Source organism: Spermophilus citellus (assembly GCF_964194105.1).
Source record: "Spermophilus citellus genome assembly, chromosome: X".
Taxonomy (NCBI): domain Eukaryota; kingdom Metazoa; phylum Chordata; class Mammalia; order Rodentia; family Sciuridae; genus Spermophilus; species Spermophilus citellus.
This window is the reverse complement of record NC_138190.1, coordinates 82,641,349-82,663,421: the sequence shown is the minus strand read 5'-3', so window position 1 is coordinate 82,663,421 and position 22,073 is coordinate 82,641,349. Positions and strand designations below refer to the sequence as shown.

Below are 22,073 nucleotides of genomic sequence, written 5' to 3'. Positions count from 1 at the left end.
TTACAATATGAACAATAGTTTATGTGACTTTTCTTTTTGAGATGGGGTCTCACTGCATTACCTGTATGATGTTGAACTACTGTTCCAAGTGATCCTCCCATCTCCAGCCTAGAGAGTAGCTGGAACTACAGGTACACAACATATTTTGACCCTTTTATTGTGGTACTGGGGATCAATTTCAGTGTCTTGTATCTAGTAGTCACGTACTCTATTATGAGCCACATACTGATCCCTATATAAACAAACCTTGGGAAACATGGGCCACAACCTAAAAGCTAGCTGACTTTAGCCCTTTTATCTAAACTGTTAGGCTCTAAGTTTCAGAAAGCTTATTAAGAAGCCATATAGCATGATCTTTTTTTTTTTTTTTAGAAATAACAGCATCTCTGAAGATAGACAGTAATGTTTGTATTAGGGTAATATTTTCAGAGCTTATCCAGATTGAATAAATTTTACAACTTGGGTGTCATTGCCTTTTGAATTTGAAAAAAACAAGTCATCATCATCATTTCAGTCTTTACATTCTAACTGGTGTGCTTGATTTACTTTGTATTAAATATTGTTAACAGTATTATGGTTCAAATAAAATATTTAAAATGATTTGGCTGAATTATGCCAATTCCAAAATGTGAGTTAAATATCCTTATCTATTAGTCTTTTATTAAGATTAACAGCTTCTAAATCTGTCAGCAAGATAAATTCACAACTTTATGCCAGCCAAGTCTGGTTGTCTTATTAGCTTTAAAAATGCATTGAAAAACAAGAATTTGCGGCTGGGATTGTGGCTCAAAGGTAGAGCATTTGCCTAGCATGTGCAAGGCCCTGGGTTCAATCCTCAGCACTACATAAAAATAAATGCATAGATAGATAGATAGACAGATAAATACAGATATTGGGTCCAACTACAATTGAATAATAAATATTAAGAAAAAAAACAAGAATTCACTTTTCTGGCCACTTTTTAAGAAAACATTACAAAGGTATAGGGAACACTGGAGTAAAAGTAAGTTGAAAATACTGGTTGAATTTTATGAAATACTGAATATATTCTGGATATAGCAATATCCTTTGTGTACTGTGATGAGTATAATCATACAGAGTAAATAATTTTAATTATTTCCTTTCTAGGTCAACTTGTAATTTTTTTGTGCATATTTTTTATTTTATTTTTAATTGGTTTTAATTAGTTACACATGACAGTACAATGACCTTGACATATCATACATTTGAATCAGATGGGATATAATTTCTCATTTTTCTGAGTGTATAGGTTGTAGAATCATATTGGTAATGGAGTCTTATATTTTTTAGTTTATGCTCATTAAAATTGTATAGTTAGGCCAAGGAATGTTAAGTGTTTTCCAGAAAGGGCCAAATGATAAATATTTTACATTTTGTGAGCCAAGAACTCAAACCTCTGTCATATATTCTTCATCATTTTAAAACGAAATCTTAGGGGGCTGGGGATGTGGCTCAAGCGGTAGTGCGCTCGCCTCGCATGTGTGCGGCCCGGGTTCGATCCTCAGCACCACATACCAACAAAGATGATGTGTCCACCGAGAACTAAAAAATAAATATTAAAAATTCTCTCTCTCTCTCTCTCTCTCTCTCTCTCTCTCTCTCTCTCTCTCCTCTCTCTCACTCTCTTTTTAAAAACAAAACAAAACAAAAAAAAAAGAAATCTTAAAAGATGTTAAGAAATAAAAATAGTTCTTAGGTAACAAGCCATACAACAATTGGCAAAATTTAGCCCATGCTCTGAAGTATAGACAAACAGCTTTAGGATATAGTTTGAGAAGTTTATACTAATCTTGCTAACCCTTTGAAATTATTTCATGCACATTGTAAAATATGAAGAAATACTAAGATACATTCTTTTGAAAAAAATCTTATGACTCATCCAAGCTCTGCATTTTAAAAATAATTTTGAATGAGCTGGATTCCTGTTGGCTTTTAGAATTTAAAATTAAGAGTCAGAAATGATAAGCAAAATGACTTACTGAAAATAACTTCATGAAATTAGCTTTCAAAGTTGCTTTTAGACATTTCAAGTAAGAAAATCTAAGGAAAAGTATGCAGTTATTGAAGTTATTTTATAAATTTAATTCATTTAGATTCCAAATTTAGTTATTATTTTACATAAATATTTTTTCCAGGATGTCTTATTTTCTAGACAGTATGCTATATCTTGGGATAGCAAAGAATATAAGGTGTGATACTTTTTTTAGGGAGCTTATAGTCTGATAGATGAATAAGATACTTAACAAATAAGACTGTGTTTATTCATTGATGTCTGTATAGGGTAAAATGGAGGAAAAAGGAAAGATTTGTAATTGAGTCTTGATTTTCAAAAACATATACATGACTCAAAATGATGAATATGTCAAAGATCATTTATATTTAGCTTTGACTCTGTTTTTATACCTGGATATGAATATTGACTTTTTTTCAGCTAACTCATTGTGTAGCAAAACTCATAATTGCTTTTAAATACTTAAAGGATGAGCCTGGAGGCTATATATGCTTTCCCCATCCTTAGATTTTCTTTAAGAGAGAACTCTATCAGATTGACTTGAAACAGAGTTGCTATTTCTTTCTTTTTTAAAATTATAGTTGGACATAATACCTTTATTTTATTTATTTATTTTTTTAATGTGGTGCTGAGGATCAAACTCAGCACCTTGCACGTGCTACTTGCTTGCTTTACTGCTGAGCCACAACCCCAGCTCCCAGAATTGCTTTTTCTAAACTCTTCCTTGTAGCAGTGACAATAGTCAGGTGGGGATGTTTCAAAAGACTAACCTATTGGGGTAAAATCTTTAAGAACTTAAAAACAAAATCATTACGAAAACTAGAAAGGATCAAAGTGAATCATTTTGCATGAAATTATAAATGCCATCAAATTTCCCATAACAGTATATAAACTATGGAATTCAGTCTAAAAGATTGAAAAGGTAGTCTCCTGGCGACCATACCTATTAATAAAAGTTTGAAAAAATTTGGTAGTTTAAAATTTAGTTCACAAATTGAAACCTTTATGTGAATGCAAAACAAAGCAAAACACCCCCTTCCTTATTTTTGGAAACGCCTTGCTAAAAGACTTAAAGAGAAATTGAGAGTGGTTAGCATAAAAATACACAGAGATGCTTATTTTTAAATCTCTCCAGTTTTTTATTTCTTTTTTTTTTCTTTAGTACTGGGGATTGAATCTAGGAACACTTAACCACTGAGCCACATGCCTAGCCCTTTTTTATATTTTATTTAGACACAGGGTTTTGCTGAGTTGCTTACAGCCTCAATAATTTGCTGAGGCTAGCTTTGAACTTGTGATCCTCCTGACTCAGCCTCCTGATCCGCTGGGATTACATTCATGCAACACCATGCCTGGCTTCAATTTGTTACTCTTAAAGCAAGGGATATATGCAAGACTATGTATGTACCTTCCTGGGTTCCTTTGACAAATTCTTTACAAGTTAACAGAAAATAATTCTATCATTATTTTAAAAGTAATCGTCTCACAAAAGTATGACATATTAAAACTAAAACAGTGAGGTCAGAAGCTTATGATTATGTAAGTTTTTATTTATAGTGTATTACTTTGTATACAAATAACATTTTTTGGTTTTGTGACTTTTTAAAGCTTATTTTTAAATGACCCATAATGATTATACATACTTAAGGGGTATAGTATGATGTTTTGATACATGTATATTTTGTGTGATGATCATATTAGGGTAATTAACATATCCATAACCTTAAAAATTTATCAATTCTTTGTAAAAGAAATGTTCATAATATTTCTGAACAAAATATTATTAACTGGTTGTCTGCTAACAATAGAATTTATTGCTCTTATCTAACTGTAACTTTGTCCTGTTGACTAATGTCTCCCTACCCTTTCATCCCCTGTGCACTTCCTAGCCTCTGGTAACACTATTTACTCTCTCCCTCTTTAATATCAGTGTTTTAAATTTCACTGGAGAGATCATCCTTCATTTGAAAATCTGAAATCCAAAATGGTTCAAAATCACAAACTTTTCCATTGCTAACATGATGCCACAAACGGAGGATTCCATACCAGACTTCACATGAGACACACTAAAAATCTTTAAAAAAATTTTTTAAATACATGACAATAGTAGAATGTATTATACTCATTATTACCCATATATAGCAAAATTTTTTCTTAACTCTGTATATAAAGTATGTTCATGCCAAATTGTGCCATTATACATTTACTCTTTTTTTGCATTTCAATTCTTAATACACATATATACCACAATTTTTCATATCTCTGTATATAAGGTATATTGACACCAAATTCAAATCCTCATACATGTATTTTGTATAATGATGACCATCACATTCCCCCATCCTTACTTTTCCCCTTCCCCCTCCCTTTTCCTCCTACCCCTCTTCTCTATCTAGAAATAATCTTCCTCCCATGCTCTCCCTCCCTGCCCATTTTGAGTCACCCCCCTTATATCAGAGAAAACATTTGGTAAAAAAAAATATGTTCAGGGAGGTGCGGATGTAGCTCAGTTGTAGAGTCTTTGCTTAGCATACTCAAAGTTCTATGTTTGATCCTTAGTGCTACATGAAAAAAAATGGGTATGTCTATAAAACATACATAAAACAAATTTTGAGCTTATGTTTAGGTTCCATCTCCAAGAAAGCTAAAATGTATTTGCAAATTTAAAAAAAGAAAAATAAATTAAAAATAATTCCAAAATCTCAAAAAATCAAAAATCCAAAACTCTTCTGGTCCCAGACATTTCAGGTAAGGTTTAGGACTTAGCTTACATTTGTCTTTAGATTTGTGCCTGGCTTATTTCATTTAAGATAATGACTCCTAGGCTCATACATGTTGCCTCAATCAACAGGATTTTATACTTTTTTTATGGCCAAATGGTATTTCATTGCGTAAATATACATATTTTCTTTATCTTTTGGTGGACATTTAGATTAATTTTATATCTTGACTGTTTTGAATAGTGTTGCAGTAAGCATACAGATGCAGGTAGCTTTTCAATCTACTGATTTCATTTCCCTTGGATATTTAGTTATGAGCTACCTAATTATGTTTTGATCAGTGAAAGGGCTGTGTATATAATAGTGGTCCTGTAAGATTGTGTTTCCTGGTGATATTTTACCCACCATGGTTTTTGTAAGAATCCTTTATGATGTTTACACAATGAAGAAATCACCTAACAGTACATTTCTCAGAACTAGTTCCAATGATTAATTAACACATGACTCTATATACCCATGAGTGGGATTGCTGGATCATATGGTAGTTCTATATATTTTTTTAAATTTTGTGAGAAACCTCCATATTGTTTTCCATAGTGATGGTACTTTCCTTTGGTGATATTATTAACTAAAATACTTATACTTTTTTTTCCTATATTGTTTGTTGGCAGAAAAACATTCACACATCATACATTTACTGATCATGTGTCAAACACTGTGGCAGCTGCTTTAGAAACATATTAATTTCAACAACAACTCTATGTTGCTTATTTCAAAGATGAAGAGATTGACACTAAGAAAGTTTAAGAAACTTTCCCAACGTAGTAAAAGTAGACCTATAGAATGTGAACCTACTTCAGTTGGATCCTAAAGCACTGATTTTTTTTTTTTTCATGATACCACTGTAGTATGTCTGCTTCAAGAATAAAGCACATTATTTGTCCTTAAGGAGGTTAAATCTAGATACCCATGACTAGAGATTTAACTTTCTATTTATGTGACTAGCGTATTTCACTTAATATAATCTCTTCAAGGTTCACCCATGTTGTTGTATGTTAGATTTTTCCTTTTAAATACAGAATAATATTCCATTGTATGAATGTACCACATTTATTTATTCATCTTTTGATAATCAATAAATGCTTAGGTACATACTACTTTTTGGCCATTGCAAATAATACTGCAATGAACATGGCTGTACAAGTACCTCTTTGACATCCTGCTTTCATTTCTTTTGGATTGCCCAAAGTGCAATTGCTATATAATATGTTAATTCTTTGCTTATTTTCAGGGATACCTATACTGTTTCTCATGGTAGCCATACTATTTTACATTGTCACCAATACTATACAGAGGTTCCATTTTGTTAGAATGTATTTGAAAAAGTAAACTCCATGATATGTGTGGGGTTAATTTTTGTATTCTATATTTTGTCTCTTATAACAACAAATCTGTGCATTTGATAATTTATGTTCAGAGAGATAAGGTACTGAAATATCCCTGATTATTAAAAGAGTGTGAAATAATGTTCTTTACAATGTACTTATTAAGTTAGTAATTGATTTCTAAGAAAGCAAAATTAAAGGGCAAATGTGTGACTTCTCAAACTCACTAATTAAAACAAAAATTAATTAGGTAGCCCTTTTAAAGGTCAAATATTTTAACACAAATTTAACTCTACTATTTTTCCTAGGTTACTTAGTACCATGTAATTGACAGTTTCATATCTACAAAATGAGAAAAAGCACATAAATTTAATAAATATGTATTTTTATAAGTATTAACATAAATTTTTTTCCTAGAAACTGTTTTGGGGGATAATTTTAAATCACCGGTATTTTGTCCAATAATATTAATTGTATTAATTATCTGTTGTTACCTTACAGTTCACCACAAATTTAGAAGATTAAAACAAAACACATTTATTATCAACAATTTCTGTGGGTCAGGAATCTGGGTGTGACTCAGCCAGGGCCTCTGTTTAGTCACACAAACCTGTAATTAAGGTTTTGGCTTTCCTACATTCTTATATAGAGGCTTGCGTGGGGAAGGATCTACTTCTAAACTCCTTCAGATTCTTGGCACAATTCCTTTCCTTGTGATTGGAGGACTCTGAAGGCTCTGGGTTCTTGCTGGGTGTTGACTGCAGGCTGCTCTCAGCTCGTAGAGAGCTGGCTGGAGTCCCATATTATATGACTACTTCAATATAGTTAAAAAGGAAAGTCTCTAGAGACCTTTATGATATAATGTAATCATGTAAGTGGAATCCCAACACCTTTGCCATATTATTTTGTATGGAATCTAGCCACAGGTTCTGTTCACACTCTAGAGGATGGAGATCATACAAGGGCATGGACATGAAGAGGTGAAGATTCTGGGGACCCATCTTAGAATGTGTCTGCCACATTGATCAACTGTGGAGGTTTCTGTTTTGTCCTAGGCTTAATTCAGTATGCTGACATAGATATGAATCTACCTCTAAATTTTAGATACAATTTGTTCTAGCTTTGTAAAGTGAATAAAAATTGATGAACTCTTTATAAAATATTACAAAGGCTAGCAGGCAACATAAAGCTTATTAAATAATTTTTCCTTATAATGCCAATGTATTAAACATTTTTAATATTAGGTATTATATGAATACAGTGATTTTGTTTAGTTGGTACATTTTAAGGATCCTAGAGATTACTTTTAAATTTATTGCAGTCTCAAATTTGTTGAGAAAACTATTAGGTTTTGTTAATTACATTGTTAGATTCCATCACCCATATTTCTTCCTACGTTCCCCCTAGTTTTTCCTTATTTGTGTATCTCTTTACGACTTCATTGTATTTTTCAGCATCATGCTATGAGCTCTGTTACTTTACTCTTGTATGTAAGACTGATGGGTAGGTTTGTATCATACTATTATGGCCAGATAGTAGTAAAACCTTTCCAAAAATATATGTATTTATATTTCACTTTGCCACACCACCTCCAATTCTAAAAATTTGAAGGGAAAAATTGTTTTTCTTTCTCAGTTTAGGTTTCCCTGATGACCTGTGTTTGTCAATAAGTAGTAAGAAAATGATAGATTTGAAGTGACCCATATGATTTTCTGAGGTTAGATGATTACAGCAACTCAGTTTATTTCTGCCTGGAAGATTTGTTATTTAATTCTTTTCTGATAAAACAAAAACAAATTTAGAATATTCTTCACTAGGCTTTGACATGAGAGTTTATTCACTTGGGTTTTGTAGTATTTGTGTAAATATTATTGTACTTATAACTACTGATCAGTTGTCTAGACTCTTCTATAGAAAATTATTTCTTCTCCATTTAACACTTCATTGGGGGGAACAGCATGTTTGTTTTACTTGTAAAATTACATATTTTATTTTTGAAATAAAAGTTCATTATTCCAGCGAAAATTATAAAAATATTTTTTTTGTTTCTACATGGGCAGAAATGATTTAAGTTTTAGTAAGGATCAGTAAATACTCTGGTCTTCTTTAGGAATGAATAATTTATATTGAAAATCTAGTACCTTGAGGGTAGATGAAATGGAAAGAAAATGTAGAGTTGTAAAGGTAATTTGTGGAGACAAGAGATGATTTCCAGGATAGAGAGATCTTCTTGAATCAAATTTATTTTATTTCTAGTGCCTTCATACCCATAGCTTCATGAAAAATTAGTCATAAGATGGTATGAATAGGAAGTAATCACTAGGTAACAGAGGAAAGCAGTGTTTTTCTTTTTTGATGGATCATCTTTATGCATAACACTTTTTCTTTAGATAATCCTTAGTGTTGTTTTATTGTAAAAGTATAATTATCAGGATTCAGAATTATTGACTTTTGGACTATTTTGCTGAATGCTCAATATTAATGACAAATCTATCTCATGAAAAAAAATTACACACACACACACACACACACACACACACCTCTGTGACAGTTTTGTTGAGGTAAAATGGTAAGATAGTGGCATCATTTATAGAAATAGGGAACCCTAGAGGGAGAGCATATTTGTAGGGGGACACTAATTCCTCTGTGTATTGGTTATTTTTGAGACATATGTAAGATAAACTAGTGGAACTGTTAAGTATGCAGTTGAGAAGAGTAGTATCTGAGTAAATCTGAGATTCATCAGTAAATTGATTGTATTTCCTGAGGAGTTATTATGTTTCAAGGATATAGAAAAAGAGCAATTAAAGAAAATATAGAAATAGAAAATGAGATAGTGATATCAAAGAAGCCAAAGAATCCAATAGGAGTTTGGTCACCTGTAATATGCTACAGAGATTAAAATAAGAAAAGGACTGATGGAGCCACCATTTGACCCAGCAATTCCTCTCCTTCGTCTATACCCAAAGGACTTAAAAACAGCATACTACAGGTACATAGCCACATCAATGTTTATAGCAGCACAATTCACAATAGCTAAACTGTGGAACCAACTTGGATGCCCTTCAGTGGATGAATGGATAAAGAAAATGTGGCATATATACACAATGGAATATTACTCAGTAATAAAAGAGAATAAAATCATGGCACTTGCAGGTAAATAGGTAGAGTTGGAGAAGATAATGATAAGTGAAGTTAGTCAATCCCCCAAAAACAAATGCCGAATGTTTTCTCTGATATAAGGAGCCTGACTCATAGTGGGGTAGGGAGGGGTAGCATGGGAGGAATAGACAAACTCTAGATAGGGCTGAAGGTGTGAGGGAAAGGGAGGGGGCATGGGGTTAGCAATGATGGTGGAATGTGATTGACATCATTATCCAAAGTACATGTATGAAGACATGAATTGGTGTGAACATACTATATATACAAACAAATATGAAAAATTGTGCTCTATATGGATAGTAAGAATTGTAATGCATTCTGCTGTCGTGTATTTAAAAATAAAAATCAATTTTAAAAATTAAAAAAATAAACATCATTAGTTGCTTTGCTTGGTTTTCATAAGATGATATTCATTAAATTGTGTCAATTGTCTTAAAATATGTTGATTTAAAAATTTCATATACTCAAATTTACTCCTTTTCATGTGTGGTTTGAGGATAGACAAATGTAGTTATATAAATAACTTTGTAACTACCACCACAATCAAGATCAAGAGTAGTTCCTTCACCCCCTTGGCACACCACCCGATGCCCGTTAAGGTGCCTCTTTATAGTATGCCCTAATCCCTGGCAACCATTAATCTATTCCATTCTTTATAGTTTTGCCTTTTTCAGAATGCTATAGATAGAATCACCTTATATAGCCTTTTGTATCTTGCATCTTTCCCTTACAATGATATATTTGGCGGTTCACCCATGTTGTTGAGTGTATCATTAAATCATTCCTTTTTATTGCTTAGTAGTGAGTTGCCTTACTCAACTCCCAACCCCTGGAAACTAATGATATAAATTCTTTCCCTGTAGTTTGCCTTTTTCAGTGTCTTGTCGACAAGTCATCCAATATTTAGCACTTGGGTTTGACTTCTTTGAGTTAGCAAAACGCTTTTAAGATCCATCTGTATATTCTCAGGTATCAGTAGTTTTCTTATTTTTATTGATGATTAATATCAGTTTACCAGATCAAAGACACATGGACTCTTTCCAATATATGACAGTTATGTATAAAACTGCTTTAATCATTCATACACAGATTTATTTGTTAACATGCATTTCCATTTTTCTCAGGTGAATGTTCTTCAGCTGTTTTCTGACCTCCATGATTTATCATTGAGGAATCTGCAGCCAGTCAATTTGATGTTCCCTTTATTTAAAACTTTTCTCTCATTTCAATATTTTTTCTCCCACTTTTCTTTTGGTTTAGAGTAGCTTAATTAAGATATATCTTTGGGGCTGAGACTGGCTCAGCAATAGAGTGCTCGCTTAGAATGTGCGAGGCCCTGGGTTCAATCCTCAGTACCACATAAAAATAAGTAAATAAAGGTATTGTGTCCAACTACAACTAAAAAATAAATATTTAAAATAAAAGATATGTCTTTGGGTGGTTTTTCTATAACTTTGTCCTATTTGGGGTTCTTTGATCTTAAATCTATAAATTTAGTACATTTTCAGTTATTAATGCTTTTTTAAAAGAGCTTTATTGTGATGTAATTCATATATCATATAATTCATCCATTTAATATATAATATGATATATTTATTATATTCGCAGATGTTTGCAAACATCAAATTTTTCATCACATCCAAAAGGACCATTGTACTATTTTTTTATTACCTTCATCTCCTCATATATCAGCCTTGAACAACGTCTGTTTGCTATCTCTATAGATTTCCCTATTCTCAACATTTCATGGGAATGGGAACATCTTTCTTTAAGTAATTTTTTTCAGTATGATTCTATTTTTAATGGGATACTAATGACATGGATCTTAGACCATTTAATATTGTTCCATGTGTCTGAGGCTCTGTTAATTCATTTTTATGCATATGTGTATTCATGTGCTATCTTGATTAGTGATCAGTTAAATAATGAGCATATCCAATGCCTTAAACTTTTATCATTACCTTATGATGAGTTCTTTCAAATTCTAATTATTTTGGGACAGAGAATGAAAAAATTGTTTGTTATATTCACATATAACTTGAATATATTCAAGTTATATGTGAACTTATTATCAGAACTTATTTCTGCTATCTAAAAATAACATTATACCTGTAACGGATATATCCCCACACCCTTTCCCACTATTTTCCTCAGTCTCAGGCAACCACTATTTTGCTTTGAATTTCTATGAGATTATCTTTTTAGATTTATATTCTCTATATAAATGAGATTGTGCAGTGTACTTCAGCATCATCTGTGTTGTTGCAGTTGACAGAATTTTATGATTGTTATGGCTGAATAGTATTCTATGGTGTATAAATACTGCATTTTCTTTATCTATTCACCTGTTAATGAACATTTAGGTTGATTCCACATCCTGTGTATTGTAAATAGTGTTGCAGTAAACAAGGGAGTACAGGTGCAGGTGGGTATTATTTGACATTCTAATTTTATTTCCTTTGAGTATATACCCAGTGTGGTATTTCTGGATTGCATAGTAGCTTGTTTGATCATTTTCACTGTATTCATATTGGATTGTTTCTGTTTATCTATCTTCAACTTTACTGTATCCACTTCTATCTGCATTCTTTTATTGATTATATCCATTATTTTTTTTGTTTTGTATATTATGATTTTGGGATCTGGAATTACTTACATTGATTCTTATTTACTTTCTGTGTATCTGCTGAGAAGTATTTTTCATTACATTCAGATATGTTTTGTTTTATTAAAAAAATCTTATTTGATATAGCTGTTCTAAAATCCTTGACAGATATTTTACTATGAGAGGCATCTTGGAATTGATCCATTGGTGTTTGTTTCTTTCATCAAGAAAACTACCTTGTTTGGTTCATACTCCTAAGTTCTGTCTTCCCCTCTTTGGATAATTATTATAATGTTAATTTAGTTTTCAGAGCATTTGGGTATTATTGTGCATTTACTACTGAGTGCACTTCCTAATTCACTTTTGGTCTAAAACTTGAGCAATGTTTTATAGTGCAGGTCAGTTTTCAAATCTTTTTTTTTTTTTTTGTATTCTTTGGTTTTATTTGCTGCACATGCATTTTGTTGTTGAACCTCACATGTATTAATTCATACAAATAATTAGGAGATATCTTTCTGCCATTCTGTTTTTCCCATTATTTCTTCCAAATTATTTGTTTCTCAGAGGCCCTGATGCTGTTCTTCTGGCAAGCAATATGAGTTTGTCTCAAAGTCTTAGTCTTTCTGCCCTTGGAATGAAGTGAAGAATATAGTGAAAAAACTAACAGGGATTACTTCCATGCCTTTCCTATTATAGAATCCTCTTTTCCTGTTTCCTCTCGTCAGAGAGACAGGTTCTCTTTTTAATGGAGTTTACCTTAGATTAGGAATGGGAGTTGAAAAGAAGACTGTCATGGGAAATTCTTAGCTTCTCCTTATGATCAACACCTCAGAAGTGCATTTTTTTCCCCTGGTTCTATGTCTACAAAGTAGGATTTCTCTGAGAAATGTTGCTCATGTGCAGTAGAGATCCATGGCTTAGCCTGTCCTTGGGTCAATTTCAGGGGGATAAAGGTGAAAAATAAAGTCAGGGAATTCATTAGTTATTTTTCAAATTTTGATTTTTTTTTTCAAATTCTATTGCTTAGTTTGTAGAGTCCTTAGGTAGTTTCCTTTTGTTTTATGCCTAGGGTTTTAGGTATAATTAGGGGAGAGATAGGTGTTGTGGGCTTATTCCATTTGACTCTCACCAGTAGCTCTGTTTAATTTACTTCATTTTTTTCTACTTTTTATTGGACTCTTTGAAGTGGACAATGATAAAATTCCTTTTTTTCCCCAGACCATTTTGCTGTTTCAAACATCTTATGTCTGTGATTGGCAGATTTTTTTTTCATAAATGGCCAAATAATAATCCTAGGCCTTGCAGGCATAGGATCTCTGTCACAACTGTTCAGTTTTGCTGTTTAGAAACAATTGGGTGTGGCTGTGCTCCAGGAACATCTTATACAGAAACAGACAGCAGGCCAGATTTGGCCTATGGATCATAGTTTGTAGACCCTTTATCTAAGTTGTTTATATTTACTTTTCCCTTAATTAGTGATTGAAGAATATGTTTAATTATATACTGAGATGTGTATGTTGAAATAATTTCTTTTCATGGCCATTTATATCTATTTTCTGTAGTATATTCTTTCTTCTGTGTAGTAGTTTATGTGTTTAAATAGAATTCACCTGATGGAGTGGAATTTATAACAGTTTAATTATATAAAATTATTTCCATTCTAATTTTCTTGAACATATCCAAGGTAGATTTCTTCTGTGACACTTTTTTTTATGTCATAGACATTTTCTTTAGGACAATCTTAATGAAAATACATAATTAATGTACTTAGTGTATGTTCATATGTCCTAGCAAAGTCCTAAACAATATGAAATGAAACATAAAGCTCTGAAAAATCAAGGATTCATAAGGTCAATCTGGGAAACATATTAGCAGTTTTTCTTTTCTAAGTACCGCCTATGTGTCCTTGGTCCTCCTGTTTTTCAGTAAGTGCGGGCCTTAGTAGATTGTGAAGGGAAATGCCTAGGGTTATATATCTCTTAGTTATTACTCTTGGTTTAATATTCCTGACTATCAATTTTTGAACGATGTTTTTCAGGTAAATGGTCTTAAAATGGTTGATGAGCCAATGGAAGAGGGAGAAGCAGATTCTTGCCTTGTAAGTAATCATGTTGATTTATTAAGCAATATTTTTAGCATATAAAGAAAGAGAATAATGGGAAAGGAAAAAAGGGTCCTATCAGTTAATGATAGTTATTCAGGTAAGTTTTTTAATATATTTATTTTAGTTGTAGTTGGATACAAAACTTTTATTTTATTATTTTTATGTGGTGCTGAGGATCGAATCCAGCACCTCACACAGGCTGGGCAAGCGTTCTACCACTGAGCCACAACCCCAGCCCTCAGGTAAGTTTTTAATAAGTAAATGCAATTATTAATAATCAACTGCAGTTAAAGTATAAGACAGATTTTTCCATCAGAAACTTTTGTGACTGAAATGTTTTTAATAAACAACATTTTTGAAAAAAAGTTACATGTCATAAGGTCCCATTTTAAGTGTAATAGGTGAAAGATTTAACTGACAGTACATAAGTAACTGTATTACTAAATATAGAATCATCTGAAATAAACTGAATAAGATTATCTTTAATATCAGGGTAGAAAAGAGCTGTTATTTGGAAATATTAAACTATAAGAATAGTCTGAAGTAATTTAAAATCCATTTTCTGGATGTCAGAGAGAATTAAATTTAAATTATTTCAGAAGTTACTATTTTAAAGACTAGCTAATTCTGACTAATGTAGGCATTTCTATTTATGCTGCAATTTTTATGGTTGTCATTTCTGTGGATATTTTCACATAGTTATAGATTTTAAGTTGGAATGAGCCTTGAAAATAGTATTTTGTAATATTTTCATTGCATAGATTAGTATATTGATATTTGGAGAGATTGTGATTTATACTACAGGATAAAATTAGTAAGTAATAGAATCAAGACGTATGATACAGTGTGTTTCCTCTTAGTTTAGCTATATGTTGTGTACACCCCAAGAACTAAGGGGAATACCACTGTTTTCTCATTTTAGTTGTGTATAAAATTAACTTCTATTTCTTTTTCCCTTGTAAAATGTGTCTTTAAGTTAATTTATCTCACATAGAAGCCAGCAGTTGGGTTTGTTCAACACTCTCCTTTGAAATATTGTATGTAACTATCTCTGTAAATTGTGATCATGAAACACTTTCAATTGACAAGCAGTATAATGTTGTCATTTTAGCTTTTGCATTTTACTTAATAACATTTTAATTTTTAGTATAATCAAATATTAACTCTTAGCAAAATCATCTAAATATTTATATACAGATCATATGGGCTATGAGGCATAGAAATATTTATGTTGCTACTTTATAAAAGGAGTTTAAAAAGCTACAAAAAGCACTAGAAAAGACTGATTTAGGGGCTGGAGTTGTGGCTCAGCAGTGGAGTGCTTGCCTAGCACACATGAGGCACTGGGTTTGATCCCCAGTACCACATAGAAAAACTAAATAAACAAAGGTATTTTGTCTGTCTGCAACTAAAAATATTAAAAAAGAAAAGAGTGCCTTATTATATTTTAGCATTAATAAATTAATGAAGAAACAGCTAGCGCTACACCACAGGAGGATAAAATTGTGTGTGTGTGTGTGTGTGTGTGTGTGTGCTCGTGCATGCACTTTGTGTATGTATACATGTATATATCTTTATATGGGAAGTCAAAATAAGTTCATAACCATTAATGTAAAATGACTCATATATTCACCTTTCTAATTTTCGCTTAAAATTAGGAAATACGCATTTTATTGAAAAGACAGTAAAAATATATATTGTTAGATGCTAATATTGCATGCCATCAATTTAAATAGCTAGAAGGTAGATTTCCAAGTTTTAGAGAATAGTATTAGAAACACTTTCAGGAATTTGATTAATTCATGGCTGGACTTAAAAAGAAATACTTTTGGTGTGTGATGGTTTTGTGTTACAGTTTTTATCAGTAAAACTATATGAGTGATAAACACTAACCATTTAAATTTATCCTTTTTTTTCCCCTTTTTTGGTACCAGAAATAGAACCCATGCACACTTAACCACTGAGCCGCATTCCAAGCTCTTTTTTTTCACATCTTCATACATGTATTTTGTATAATGATGAGGGTCTCCTTCCACCATCCAAGCTCTTTTTTATTTTTATTTTTTGAGACAGGGTCTTGCTAAGTTGCTGAGGCTGGCTTTGAACCTGGTGATCCTCCTATCTCAGTCCCTAGCCACCGGGATTATAGGTGTGCATCACCAGACTCAGAATAAATTTATGCCTTTAAAAATTGTTTTCATTTATAAGACTTTTTGGTTGTCATTGCTTATTCCAATGTGATGCTCATAACTGTTTGTTTTTGTTGCCTTTTTTTGTTCTTGTTGTAAAATAGTATAGGATTGTAAAAACTGCTCTGTGTTACACATTGTTTAAACAGTGATCTTTAGATTTGAACATTAGGAACTGGTAATGTAGCTTGGTGGTAGAGAAGGGGCATTGCATGCATGAGGTCCTGGATTCAATCCCCAGCATTGAAAAATAGATACACTAGTTGAATTTTATGTTTTACCTGTGTGACTTGATGTTGCTTTCTGATTGACTGATTTAGACAACTAATCTACTCCATTTCAACTTGTGTTACTGTATACTTTCATAGTCATTTGGTCAATTTTTTTTCAGTTAAAACAAATAAAATTAAATCAGATGTTTCCTGGGCTCCATATATATATTTAGCATATGATCAGCAAAGCTGAAATATATGCCAATTATAATTTCCATATATCTCTATCATGAGCCATTTTCTATTTTTCAAAACAACCTTCACATTGGGAAAGAAGTAACAGGTCACAGATAAAAGATATCTGATATAAAATTTTAACACCTAGTCTCCTAATAATATCAAGTTTAGAAAAAGTATGTTACCATTCATCTCTTTTAATATAAGATGGCTGATATGAGTTAATTTCTTATATGTTTTCACAATAAGTATATCTGTCTCTTACATTTGATAATTTATGATCCATTTATATTTACATTTAAAGCTTTATGGATCTGGGCACATGCCTGTAATCCCAGTGTCTTGGGAGGCCGAGACAAGAGGATCACAAATTCAAGCCAGCCTCAGCAACTTAGCAAGGCACTAAGCAAGTTAGCAAGACCCTGTCTCAAAATAAGTTCTAAAAGAGTTGTGAATGTGGCTCAGTGGATAAGCACCACTGGGTTCAATCCCTGGTACCAAATTTTTTTTGCCTTGAAATAATAGACATATTTTTGATTCTATCAATATCTTAGGATTTCCAAGATTAAATTAATGGTTATTTATTTTTTTGGTTACTTTTTTTTTTACTCCATTAGTGCAAGGTCAGCAAGATATTTAGTCTCTTAATTTATTTATAGTTTACTACCCAGAAATACAAATGTTACCTTTAACTGAAAATGTATAGTAAAATAACTAATTTCCTAATTAGCAATAGTTAGGAATGTGGCTGGAAACTGAGGAAATAAGAAAAAACAATGTTGGAAATTGGTGACACAGGAGGGCATCAGTTACTTTGACAGTAAAAAAAAAAAGAGTGGAATACAAATGATAAAAACAGCTCTGTAATAAGTAGCTATAAACACTTACATATACGTATGTGCATGCATATCTGTATATGTATTTTGTGTCTTTCTTCAGTATAAAGTTACATATATATATATATATATATATATATATATATATATATATATATTGTATATATATGTAACTTTAGCTACCCATATTGGAAGCACCTAGATTCTAGCCAAGTATCAAAATAATCTGGTTAGATTTAAAAGTACACATGCCTTACCTACCCTAGTTTTCCTGAACCATAATCTCTCAAACTGTGATCCAAACAAGTGTATTGAATGCATTTTTTCTTCTGTAGGTGATCCTTATGTGTACATAGGTCATTGTATACTATTATCTACTTAAAGACAGACAAACTATAATATAAAGTACTATCTACTTAAAGGCAAACCTACCATAATTTAGTGATATAATGTGTAGTTTTCAGCTGCCTATGGACAATTGTATTTATTAAAAAGGCAAATGGTAAGTATTAAATTAATATCAGCTTTTAAAAATACAGGTTATAGGTTATTATGCCTTTCATTTGTGTTGAATACAGTACACTGTAATAAATGTACTAATTATGAATAATGGCCAAAGTTTGTTAACATTATCCACATTCTAAGGGGAAAATGCTCATTTTATTAAATTTATAAATATTGCTTAACAGAAGGTTAATGATATTCAAAATTCACAGAGTTCCATTACCCAGAATGAAATTCCTGTTTTCCTGTTTCCTTTGTATAGTAAAAATAAATTCTGAATATATATATATATTTTTTCTGCTTTTTAGAAAGTATTTAGCTTAATGATCTCCAGTTTTATCCATTTAAGCCATACTGGGAAAGAGAGCACTATATTTTTTTTTCTCATATGTGGAAGTTAGAGGGGGAAAAAGGGGAAAAAGATTTCATGAAAATAGAAGGAGACCATTAGGATAGAGGAAGGGGTCAGGGGCCTAGAAGAGGGAAGGACAAGGGGAAATATTAGGGATTGAAATTGATCAAATTATGTTATATGCACATATGAATATACTATAATGAAACCCACCGTTCTGTACAATATCTACCAATAATTTTTTAACTATTTAAAATAATTTTGATTTTTCTTATTGGTTAATTTTACATTTTAAAACAATTTGTTTTATTGTTTGCATTTAAGCATACAAAATATTTCAATATGTATAGTGAAATGCTTAATATAGTGAAACAAATTACTCTGTTACCGAACATATGTTTGGTAAGAGCTGTTTTTCTTTTTAAAAGTATGTTTTTCTTCCCTCTGTTCTTATAAAAATGTTTAGCTTTCTGCTCCCATAAGATCAAACAAGTATTGTACTAAGTGTTAGGGGTACAGAGATGAATGTGGTAATAGTTGCATTGAAGAAACTAACAGTCCAGTGGGAAAGAAAGACAAGATATTAGAACACATTATAACATTATTATAGGATAGCTGCCTGCTAGGAAGAGTGTTTTTTCTTATCTACTAGCATTTTCCTGTTTGGAGCTTTTAGGGTACTTCTGTTGAAAATCAAAAGACATATTGCAGTTTTAAAGGATGGGCATGTGTGGATTTTAATAAAGGGAGGAAGGGATGTTGAATAAACATTTTTATTTGGAAGACTTGTTTAGGTTTGGTGAGCCTAATTAGCATATAGTTGTTTCCACACTTAGAGCACTTCTTAAAAAACCTGATGTTATCATGATCCATGCTTATTATAATGATCTTAAACATGCAAAGTACTTGAAGTGCCTTCTTAATCATGAAAACAGTATATTGTGTTCAATATGGAAGCCAGGCCTAGACACCCATCTAACAAGATCCCTTTTTCATCTGAAAATACTGAAGTAGAGTACAGTTTGTGATGTGGTTAAAGGTGCTTAGTTTGTGCATGGCAGAGCTAGGAGCAAAAGAAAGCCTGTTGTCTCTTCTAATGTTCTTCCCACAGGAGGAAACTTCCAGAAACTTTCATACTTTGAAGACCACTAATATAGGCATAATATGTAGTGAAATCATCCATAATATTAATAAAACATGTAATCTATTGTTGTTTTTGGTGTGTATATATTGTAAAGATCCATACAAATACACCATAATTTAATACATTCCCAAAATGTCAGCTGCAGAGCATGTACTTTTACATTTTAAAAAAAAATTCTCCACTGTAAAAAGAAAGGACCTGTTCAAATGGTAAAGCAGACTCAGTAGATTTATGTATCTTTTGGTGAACACTAGAAATTGTACCCATGGCTTCATGCTTAGGCAAATGCTCTACCATTGAGCCACATCCTCAGCCCTTATTTTTAGAAAAAATTTATAAATCACTAAATACTTAAAACTGTCTGGTTAAATGTTACTTTGATGTATAAGAAACATCCATTGACATACTTTGTGAGTCAATTAGTATTTTTTTTTCTGACTCATTTATTAATGGTTCCTAATACCTAAAACTAAAATTTCTCTGTTTATGCACTTCTCTTAATAGAGTGAGTGTTTGATTACCTATGTAACATGAAAGTTATTTAAGCTGCCGTGAAGCCTGTCTAATTTGGGACCATACCCTTGTTCACTTTGGCCATGGTCATCATTAATTGGTCAATCAATTTAAGGGTAAATTGATCAAGACCATTTTTACCATCCAAACCAGAATTAATATGGTATAATGGAAAACTTTCAAAACTTCTAGACATTGTGATTAACTGTTCATGCGAAAAACTCTGTACAGAAGGGTTGGATAAGATCTCTTCCAGATCCTTCCAGATGTGTTATTTTGTGCTAAGTAAAGTAGCTGAGTTTTTTTTTTCCCCTAGAAACTATGTGTTCTTTAGGGATTAGAATCAAAACTCCACTTGAGTGTAGTCATCACAGCTGAGTGGAGCCCTATATCATAGGGTTCAAATATTTCCTGAGTGGCTTACTTTCTGCCTGGCCAGATGATAGAAAATCTGGCATGTAATTTATATTCAAATATTTAATAATACTAGGGCCATAGCCTGGAAACATTTGTTTGGGTTCTCAAAATTTTCTTTTGTTTATGCCAGTTTCTTTTGCATTGATGTGTCTAATTGTACACTTAAATATTCCAGGGCTGGGGTTGTGGCTCAGGGGTATAGTGCTTGCTTAGCATGTGCAAGGCCCTGAGTTTGATCCTCAGCACTACATAAAAAAGATAAATTAGTTAAATAAATAAAGGTATTAAAAATATTAAAATGGGTATAGTAAAACAGTATTGAAAATAACTCTTGAAGTGTATATTTTTTGCCATGCTTCACAATTTACAAGATTTTATGTAAAAATTCCTCTGCTTCATAAGTCACACTACAGTGAGGGTGTTAAGAAGGTTAGTTGTTAATACTTTCATTTATTGTTTTCTATTTGGAAACTGAAGCAGAGATTTTATTTTTATATTTTGCTTCCATTTACAGGAAAATATATGGTAGGGAAGATGGTTGTGGTATATCTGTTAAGTTAGAAAACAGTTAAATGGGCATATCGGTAGCCTGTAAAACTATGTGATAGATCTAGAGAGGTGGAAATTATATGATTTCTTTCCTAAAAAGATAATCACAAGATGTTAGAACTATATTTGAGTATTATTTGAATTTATATTTTACAGGATGAAGGTGTGGTTAAAGAAATCCCTATCATTCATCATGTTAAGGAAGGTTATGAGAAAGCAGATCCTGCACAATTTGAGTTGCTCAAGGTTCTTGGTCAGGGATCATTTGGAAAGGTAATTAATAATTTTCTACATTTCTGGTTTTTAATGTTTTGATAGTTGTAAACAGAGAGAATGCCTTTATTTTTTTGTATATTTTTTATGCAGTGCTGAGGATCAAACCCATTGCCTCACACATGATATGCAAATACTCTGCCACTGACTACAGCCCCAGCCTTCTACATTTGTTTTTCTTGTAAACATTTAGTAAAAAAGTATATACATGAATATAAATTTGATAAATGTTTCTAAACTTCTCAAAATATGCACACCTGCCTTTATAAATCATGTCAAAATTAATCCTGATGGTATATATAATTAAAAAGAACCAATAAAAATGGAAAAACACATAGGTAACTCCAGTTTTATTAATTTTATTTCTGTTGTTCTTTTTTTCTATTTTCTTATACTTCTGTGTAATAGGATTTTTGAATCCCCTGGGATTACTGATTTCTTTATGAAAAAATGCAGCATGCACTTTTTTAAGTGCCTAAATCAAGGTAGTTAGGTTTTTATGGATAACAGTATTCCTTGTCTCCCTGTTTATGATGTTACAAACACAACTTGCTGTGTGATGGTGATTACATGTACATTAGGTCTATCCTTGAAGTTAGAATTTATATTTTAGTTCATGTGTGAATTTGTAGGTTCATCTATCATCTGTTAAAGTGAAGTAGATCATGGATGTATATTAGTAGAACAAGGGTAGGTACTGGCTGATAGGTATTATGTGAAATTTCTGCCATTAAAGAATTGAAAATTTAAGAAAGCAAAAATTTGAAAAAATTACTCATACACTTATTATTAGGATTGTTTATTAAGTGTTTGATACCATGTTTTCTTGGAAAAAAATA

General features: G+C 31.8%; 1 protein-coding gene across 6 annotated transcripts in view; it reads left to right on the top strand.

Moving 5' to 3' along the window:
- Positions 1-22,073, top strand: part of RPS6KA6 (ribosomal protein S6 kinase A6) — a 97,505-nt gene that overhangs the window by 18,870 nt on the left and 56,562 nt on the right. For all 6 annotated transcript variants that reach the window (XM_081277837.1, XM_081277836.1, XM_081277835.1 and 3 more), the window contains 2 exons: positions 13,943-14,002; positions 21,118-21,234. In XM_081277837.1, coding sequence (XP_081133963.1) covers positions 13,958-14,002; positions 21,118-21,234 — 162 coding nt within the window. In that variant the 5' untranslated portion in view covers positions 13,943-13,957. The remainder of the gene's footprint in view (positions 1-13,942; positions 14,003-21,117; positions 21,235-22,073) is intronic.